The sequence below is a fragment of the Tripterygium wilfordii genome, chromosome 7 (assembly GCF_013401445.1).
Source record: "Tripterygium wilfordii isolate XIE 37 chromosome 7, ASM1340144v1, whole genome shotgun sequence".
Taxonomy (NCBI): domain Eukaryota; kingdom Viridiplantae; phylum Streptophyta; class Magnoliopsida; order Celastrales; family Celastraceae; genus Tripterygium; species Tripterygium wilfordii.
In genome coordinates, this window is record NC_052238.1 from 7,115,166 (window position 1) to 7,124,593 (window position 9,428).

Here is a 9,428-nt window from a genome sequence, read left to right on the forward strand (position 1 = left end):
AAAAATGTATAGTAATTTGTGTTTTGTTGATATGACTATATTGGGAGATGTGTTTTGTTGATGTGGTTGTATTGAGAGACGTGTTTGACTTGATTTTTTATGTAATAGAGATGAGATCCAATATTAATTTTTACTAACCAAACAAAATGAGACCATTGTAATTGCTTGCTCGGTGAATCCATGGGTCAACAAATTTCTAATTTCTAAGATACATTGACCATTTAATCCTACGCATTGCAAGTGCTACTAGTGGGAAGAATCTAATTGAAATTCAATACTGTTTCCCACTCCCGAAGAAACACTCTCTAGCTGCATTCCACTCCTTCGGTCCTTCCTCACGAAAGAGTGAGATAGGGCTTCTTCAAAGAAAATGGGAGAATCAACTTCTCCATTCTGTAATTTAGGGATTCTCGACACTCTCACCGGCGACTCGATTCAAGAAATCATCGAGAGTTACAGCAACTTCTGTGCCAACACAGAATCTCTTCTCAATGGCGATTTCTCCGTTGATTCGGAGTTCGCATGTAACGTGCACGGTCTCTGCAAATACGGCCTCAACTCTCTTGTTAGGGATCAATTTCTGGGGTCTCTGGAGGTATGCACGAACTTTGATCATCAAGTACATATTGCTTTTATTTGAGTGGCAAAGTTTGAAAATAAGTGATAGATCACTTAGCATAGTTGGTTTGCTGCAGGAGACATTTGAGAGAAATTGCGTTTCGAAATTCTGGCAGTATTTTGATGCTTACAGCAATGTTGCCATCCTTAACACGAATGAGCCACCTGTATGTGATTATTGATTTCTTAGTTATACCTGTTTTCAGTTATTTGTCCATAGTGCACTGTTGCTCTACTCTGCGCTAAATCTGATTGTAGGTTTACGAGGACTGCCTTCAGCAAGTATTATGTAAAGCTTTGGAAGAAATATCTTTGGAAAAACAGTATCAGGAAAAGTGTTTGTTGGTGCTGGTTCATGCTTTATCTGATGAAGAACATCATTCAAATGCTGAAAAGGCTTATCTATTTTCGAAATACCAATTGATGGTGTCTTCAGTTCTCATGGCTAGGCTTCCTCGTCATTTCCCTGGTATGCTCCTCTTTACTAATTAGTTTTGTTGCATGCATAACGCATGTTTTAGAATTCTATAGGTAGTATATGCTAGATGTTTCAAGTAGATATGACATAGATATTGCAGTGAGGGCAACGTATTGGGTCCAGATGGGCCCTCTAGATTTTTTACCATGGAGATCAACTGGATAGAAGTATGTCATTTGGGTGATCTGTGACAGCTTAATCTACATCTTGTATTAGTTGCTAGACCTTAAGTCAGAAGGAAATTTCCATTTTATCTCCAAACAATTTACTGTAAAAATGATCAATATCCTAGAGGAAATTCTATTATATGAGTATAATTTGTTAGCCTATATTGCTTGGTGCAACTTCTTATGTTTATCTGTTGTGATATTCTACCTCAAAAGGGGGAAAAATAGTACTGCTTAGGTAGTGATAAAACTGCTGCTTATCCAGAAAGGGTATTGGGTAGGAGCATAACTCATCACAATTATACACACCTCTGGGATATGTGCAATGTTATTAATTGCATTCTTTTGTTGCTTATTGGTATGCTGTTTATCGCTCTCAAGCTTTCTATATTTACAATATCTGTGTAAGATGTGGTGGGGGAAGAGAGACAATTTCTGCTTTATTTATCTGATTGTCCATCTGTGAATCCTTCTTAGTTTGGACTTTAGAGTTTGTTGTTTCCTGATGATAACTTAATAGCAAGATTAATTGCTACCTTTCTGTATGTCTTACGATGTTCTTAGAGATACTGCACTGGTATTTTAAGGGAAGGCTGGAAGAGTTAAGTACAAATGTGGATGGAGAGTTCAATTATGAAAATGAATCTCAAGATAAAGATGACATGGACATAGATGAGAGAAGTAAAGTGCCCTGCAGAACTGGAAAAATGGATATAGATGAATGTGGCCTGGGTAAATTTTCTGAAAACAATGCATTGGTAAAGAACATTGGAAAGGTTGTTCTCAATCTTAGAAGTCTTGGGTTTACATCTATGGCTGACGATGCCTATGCTTCTGCTATCTTTTTGCTTCTGAAGGTGAGAACGCCTTATTCATTTTCCTTCAATTTTATTATAGCAAATTGGCAACATTTCTAATATACATCAAGAATTTTTGAATACTTTGAAATAATATAATTCATTATGGCTTCTTTTTGCAGGCTAAAGTACATGATTTGGCTGGCGATGATTTCAGGAATTCTGTTTTGCAGTCCATTAAAGACTGGATAGAGGTCTGTTTTCTGTGTTTCTGTGATAATTTCGTGCATTCTTGCAGATTCATTCATCGGTGTATGGGGCTGGACATGTAGCATTCAATGTCACCATTCACATATCAGCTGAATTCTTATCATAGATGAATGTCTGAATGTTGTGTCCGAAATTCAGTCCACATATTATGTTATCATAAAATCAAGTAGAGAATATGATTTCTTTGGCTACGATGTTTAGTGCTATGGAGTAATTGGCTGTAGATGGATGGTACCACAGTATAGGTCCTTATGCCTTTTCCTTTATTTCATGTGGACTATTTGGCTAACTTAAGGGAGCCAAATTCTCATTGGTCATCATGTTCATGAAAATAATTAAGAGTGATTTGAGAATGTTAAGAATGTTGGTCGTGTTGTTTTTTGGACCAAGATCTTTCTTGGTTTCCTAAATGATGGCTTTTGTAACAGATAATTCATTGATGATGTGCTCCACAGGTTGTGCCACTTCAGTTCTTGCATGCCCTTCTTGCTTATATTGGGGAGTCTGTTAGTTATGATAGTCCTTCATCTGTCCCAAAGTCACCTTTGGCTTCAGTTGCACCTTCATTCTATCCTGGAAGTAATGCTCCATCTGAAGGACTTGTTAGATGGCGGTTGCGGCTAGAATACTTTGCTTACGAGACACTGCAAGATTTAAGGATTGGCAAACTCTTTGAGATTATTGTGGATTATCCTGAAAGGTGACTTTACCTTTTTAAGTTCATTTCTCCATTAAATTCCAATTTTGGAAGTAAACTAATAACGGTACTGATTTACTATCTTTCCTAGTCTTGCTTCACGAGTTTGTCCAAAATTAAGAGGAAGGATAAGTTTTACTGATTCTAGATTGTCATATAAAGAGAATGGAGATATTCCTATTTTTATAATTAGCTGAAATAAAAGATTACATCGACATGGCTGTTGACATGTTAACTAAAAAGTTCTCCAGTAGAACAGGTGAACTAGTTGAGATGGAAAATGCATTAATTTGTGGGGAATCTCTTAATGTTTTACAAATGTAGGAGTGCAATCTAGAGGTCACTGGTTCAATTTCTGGAACAACCTCTCTTTGTTAGATATGTATTATGTATATATTAGACTAGAAGTCTACGCTCTAGTCTAATATGTACATAGATTTGAAGAATCAATTAATCAGTGGCAATGCTATAGTGTCAGAATGCATTTTCCTCGTGTCTCAAGGAGCGTAGATTGATGAATTTTGCTCAAGATACGTGCAGGATTTTAATGGAAAGTGAAACCATTACTTTCTGGGTTTTTTTAGCTATTTGCCCTGTTTTCTTATTTGTTTCCCCTGAAGCACTTGACAAGGGAAAACAAAGAATATGAAAGTGTTATACCGCCCATTATGCTCCTGTAGTTTTTATCCATTTCATGCAAAACATTCAACACGACGTTTTTAGATCTTGAGCTTGAATCATTATAATATGCCTTAAATTTCTTTTGATTTATTGAAATTAATTCACCTGTTTTGCAGTTCTCCTGCAATTGAGGACTTGAAACAGTGTCTTGAATATACTGGACAACATTCAAAGCTGGTCGAGTCATTTATTTCTGCACTAAAATATCGGCTGCTTACTGCTGGTGCCTCAACTAATGATATATTGCATCAATATGTTTCAACAATTAAAGCACTTCGGACTATAGACCCAGCTGGAGTTTTTCTTGAAGCTGTTGGTGAACCAATAAGGGACTATTTAAAGGGAAGGAAAGATACCATAAAATGCATTGTCACAATGCTTACTGACGGTACTGGTGGGAATCCAAATGCATCTGGAAATTCGGGGGATAGCCTTCTTGAGGAATTGAATAGGGATGAAGAAAATCTGGAAAACACAGGTACTGATGATGATTTCAATATAGATGACAAGCAAGCTTGGATCAATGCCATGCGGTATGTCAATTCTATTATGTCTATTATGTTGATTATATATGATAAGATTGAATCCAAGGAGTGCAGTTGATGTTATGAAACTTTGAGATAATCCATCTTATCATATTACACTGCTGACGGATTTGAGTTATGCACTTGCAGTTGGGAGCCAGATCCTGTAGAGGCTGATCCATTGAAAGGGAGCAGAAATCGAAGGAAGGTCGACATACTTGGGATGATTGTTGGCATAATTGGTTCAAAAGACCAACTTGTTAATGAATATCGTGTAATGCTGGCCGAAAAGCTTTTGAACAAATCTGATTATGACATTGACTCCGAAATACGTACTTTAGAACTTCTCAAGGCAGGTGCTGTATTGTATATATGTCTATTTTTTATATATATTTTCTTTGGCGGGCTTTTAGGTGAGATTATGTTCATTCAATACTTCTTTGCAGTTTTCTCTACCTTATTTTGCAATGTTAAAGCATTCGATTGCAAGTTTGTCTGCTTTATTTTCACCAATTTTCTGTCTTTTCCAGATACATTTTGGGGAGAGTAGCATGCAGAGATGTGAAATTATGCTTAATGATCTTATTGATTCAAAGAGGGCAAATACTAATATCAAAATGAACAGAAGTCAGACTCCACATACGGGTAGAAGTTGAATTAATGAAAACTTTTGTCTTGCTAACTACCTCTATGGAACTCTTTCCTTCAATTGCTAATTTACCATCGTCTCTAATTTTTCCTATTTTAAATTATGGGAGAGAATTTTATGGTAACTTTCGCTGAACGAATGTTTAGGATCTGAGGCGGGTGACACTGCTGTATCTCTTGATAATCTTGATGCTACAATCATATCTTCAAATTTCTGGCCTCCAATCCAGGTAGTGGAAAATCTGTTTCCCAACCTCCCTTTCTTTCCCCTTTCTCAATGATCAGTCATTTTGAAGTGATGATGAGAAAGATCAATGGAACTTTGGATTAATACCTTGAAAGAAAGAAACGGATGTTATATTTGTGCTCATTTCCTTAGTAGATCGGATGCGATATATGTGTGCTGTTTGCATTTCCTTAGTAGCAATCACTGTTTGATAGTTGGGGTTCAGTGGAAGACACTGATCTCCTACAATTTCGTTATTTTGTGCAACAAGTTCAATTGACGGATAGAAAATTTTCAGGATGAGTCTCTTAATGTACCACAGCCCGTTGACAAGCTGCTCTCTGATTATGCACAAAGATTTCATGAAATAAAGACCCCTCGGAAGCTAATTTGGAAGAAAAATCTTGGAACTGTCAAGGTTAGTTGCCTCAAAATTTTCTGCTATTTGTTGCTGGTTCACTACTAGTAGCATTTACTGCTGTTATATTTCATAGGCATTGGTTTTTTCTCCCAGGTGGGTGGGGAGGGGATGTGTGTTTAGTTAATTTACTTTTGACACTTTCTGCAATGGGGCATATGTTGCTTTAGTTGGAGTTGCAATTTGAAGATAGAGCAATGCAGTTTACCGTGGCTCCTATACATGCAGCAATCATTATGAAATTCCAAGATCAACCAAGGTAATCTTGGAAATTTTCATTGTTTGTGGAATATTACTAATTAATGAGCTAATTGTATGTTATTTTAATTTCAGTTGGACCTCTAAGGACCTTGCTGCTGCTACCGGGGTACCAGTGGATATTCTCAACAGGAGAACAAATTTTTGGATAAGCAAGGCATGCTTGACAAACTAATTTCATTTTCTTTATCATATATAAAATGTGACCCTATGAAAATTATTTTACCCTTTGTAGAAATTGTATTAGTTTGATGGAACTTGTTCATAATTGAACAAATGCTTCCAAACTTAATGTGGACTTAGTTCTTAATAGCCAATTATCATAGCTTTTGACTTTACTAAAGGCAAAACTTTTTCTCCTTTATTGTTTCGGAAGTTGGCGAAAGCTTTGTCAGGGTTATTTGATGAAGTTTCATTAATTATTGTAAATTAATAGAGATTTTAAGTCAATGACATAGTTGTTAAATTGTAAATCGTAGAGCATGTAGATATTCTGAGATTTTTGTATCTCCGTGTATTGTATGCTGAATTTTAAGTTTTAATAGAAGAACAAACCTATTTAAAAACATTATAAATGCTTATAACATCTAAGAACTGAACTATATTAATGTTTGGTCACGGGGATCAGAGGTCTCTATGTCATATTTCAAGGCATCATCCCCAAGAATGGAGTTAAGTAATCGCATGGTAATTGGCCAGTTTATAGGGTCAAAGCCCAAATGTTTGGCCATCTAATGGGATTATGTTCGAGTTTTAGAAGCTCAGTCCAGCAGTAGGTGTAAAATAAGTTTATTATGATTTCGATCGTATCTAGCAGTACGAATGGCTGCATCATAAGTTGTTATCTAGCAGTACGAATGGCTGCATCATAAGTTGTTTTCTTCCATTCTGATGCGGTAGGTGTATGAACTTGAAATCTGCCTTTGGCAATATGTATCAATTATTGTAAGTTTCTATGAACTCTGATTGATGAACCTAACCCCACTTCTGCCTTTTTTTTTTTTCCCTGTATGCAGGGAATTCTTTTGGAATCACCTGGGCAAGACCTGAATGACCACGTATTTACTCTGTTGGAAATAGTGGACAGTGACGAAAGCATTGGCAATGGTAGGAATGAGGAGCTGTTAGTAGGGGATGAGGAGGGAGAGAGATCTGTGGATTCAGTTGAGGATCAAATACGCAAGGAGATGACTGTGTATGAGGTATGTGATGTGACATAAGTTTTCTTTGAATTTTGCTGACTATCCATGTTAAAGGTTATTGAAGTCTTCGAAATTGCAGCATTATGTTTGTCATATTTTAATTTTCATACACCCCAGCTCTACAGTTTGACAAAATATTAATGGTTTTACCCCTCAGTAAACAGTGGGGAAATTACATGCTGACCTTAACCAAGCAAAAATTCAGATGACATCTTTCACTCATAAACTCTTACTCTTCAGGAATACTTTCATTTCAGTTGGCACCTCATCTAGCTTGCCAAGTCTCTTTTTCATTTCAATACATCATCTCATTTGTAGCAGTGAAAGTCTTAATGCAAGTTATACTAATGTTCCTAGAATTCTTAAAGAGTTTGGCCAAGTGAGGAACTTCATCAATTTTATTGAGCACTTGAGTTTACTGATGCATGTTATGATCTTTTAAATTTGTCATGATGCTTTGGCCTTTCTAACTTTTGCTTGTTCTGCTATAGAAATTCATCATGGGGATGCTCACAAACTTTGGCAGCATGGCATTAGATCGAATTCATAATACTTTAAAGGTAAGAATGATTCTAACATTAGCTTTGGTTATACACAAATGGCATTTACGGAATTACTAAAGTGAGCACATCGCTCCAGATGTTTTGTGTAGCTGATCCTCCATATGATAAATCACTCCAACAGCTGCAAAGCTTCTTATCTGGCTTAGTTTCTGAAGAGAAGTTAGAACTAAGAGATGGAATGTACTTTTTAAAGAAGTGAATTATCTTAGTACATCACTTAGTCCAAAACAACAAGCACTGGTAAGGTTTTCTTTCAGAAGTTCAAACATTTTTGTGATTCGGCTTATTTGGAGTGTTTATTATACTCCCTTTCCATCCTTGAACTAATTATTTTCTTCCTTCAGCACTGGAAGTGAGTTGAGAATTGCAAATGCTCAAAAACCTTATGTTGAGCTTTTTCACTGTAGTTTTCTTTGATTGTAAGAGCTATCACTTTAATAATACATGCAAACTAATGATAGAGTTACAAGGGTGCAACCTAGTCCCGGAAATAGCCTCTTCACATATTATGTGGAGGTAAGGTCTACATACATTCTGCATGTCTCCGACCCCTCCCACTGCAAGAGTTGTGTATCGATTTTTTTTTTATCATTTTAATGATTCCTTGGGTAATGTCTGTGTACATTTTGTCTGTCTCCGACTCCTCCCATATGAGAGTATTGTGTACGGAAGTTATTGTTTTTCTTATCATTTCAATGATGCTTGTTGAAAATTTTTAAACATGTTGGGAAATTTTTACAGGAAGAGATTGCTTTATAGAAATTCTTCTTTTTGAAGCGTCTGTAGCAGTACAAAAGAGAATCACAGGACCTCCGGAGCACTTTTGTTCATCACTTTATTAATTACAAGGATAAGTTGACAGTAGTCTTGGCATTCTTGCCTGGCTTAATTGATCCAGAATTGATGTCCCAAGATAGATTTTGGGGAAATAACTAAGATTGTCTTGTGATTTGATTCATTGGCGTAATTCTTTTCGATCTAAATTATTATCTCTGTCCATTCCAGGGATGTAGCAGGTTCATGTTTAAGAAATTGCATTCCATTACGAATTTTGATTGTGGATGAGATGCAGCAATTGATCCATATTGAGATCCCATGAGAGTCTTTGGATTATTAAGTCATACAATTTTGATTGATTACTGAATTACATTCTCACATGACATGTTAGTTTTGTGGGGTTATTTGCACTCCATGTTTCCCATCTACACTCCTAAAACCTAGTCTGCAAACACTCCAACGCACCTTCCCCTTCCCCTGTTTTCTTCCCTCTCCCCCTCTGTTTTGCCTACAAGTGAGCAGTTGAGGATGGGACAAACCCAAGAATCACCTCCGTCATTATTCTCCAGCCCTCCTTGCAGTTCAGCGATTGTAGTTGACCATACTCGTGGTCAACCAGTTATCGCACCATACCCACAGATATGGGCTTGTTTAGGAGTGTTGTCAACTGCTGTGAGGTGTTGTGTGGTGCTATGAGTTATAAAACTGTGGTGCTGTGAGGTGAGTTGGAACGCAAAAGGCTGTTTGGCGCATCACTTTTAAAACTGTGGTGCGGTGCTGCGAGGTGCGTTTGGTGTATCTAAATTATGGTTATATTAGATGACTAATAATATTAATATAAAATCACTTAATGTTTACATTGTACATTAATCTAAAATAAAATAATTGACCTAATTTGATTACGTAGGATAATTTAACATATATTGTAAGCGTTTGGGAATGCTGTGAGGTGTGATGAGGTGTTGTGATGTAAAAAGTTGTTGTGCTGTGAGATGCGGTGCACTTGAATACAGTTGAAACACACTGCCAAACACTATCATGGTTTCACAATCATGGTTTCACAGTTACCGCAACAAATACCCTTGTTGGGTCACCTCAAGCAAA

At 36.6% G+C, this 9,428-nt stretch overlaps 1 protein-coding gene across 2 annotated transcripts; it reads left to right on the forward strand.

Moving 5' to 3' along the window:
* Positions 1-264: 264 nt before the first annotated feature.
* Positions 265-8,652, forward strand: LOC120003059 (anaphase-promoting complex subunit 2). 2 transcript variants are annotated; one of them, XM_038851958.1, is made up of 17 exons: positions 265-595; positions 696-785; positions 877-1,087; positions 1,828-2,120; positions 2,243-2,314; positions 2,786-3,030; positions 3,825-4,241; positions 4,383-4,584; positions 4,763-4,877; positions 5,028-5,110; positions 5,405-5,524; positions 5,695-5,783; positions 5,858-5,939; positions 6,799-6,984; positions 7,476-7,544; positions 7,624-7,787; positions 8,289-8,652. In XM_038851958.1, the coding sequence occupies exons 1-16, from the start codon at positions 371-373 to the stop codon at positions 7,744-7,746; spliced, it is 2,622 nt and encodes an 873-aa protein (XP_038707886.1). In that variant the 5' UTR covers positions 265-370; the 3' UTR covers positions 7,747-7,787; positions 8,289-8,652. The 2 variants fall into 2 exon arrangements, with proteins under 2 accessions (XP_038707886.1, XP_038707885.1); XM_038851957.1 differs by lacking the exon at positions 8,289-8,652 and having other exon boundaries at positions 7,624-8,243.
* Positions 8,653-9,428: the final 776 nt, after the last annotated feature.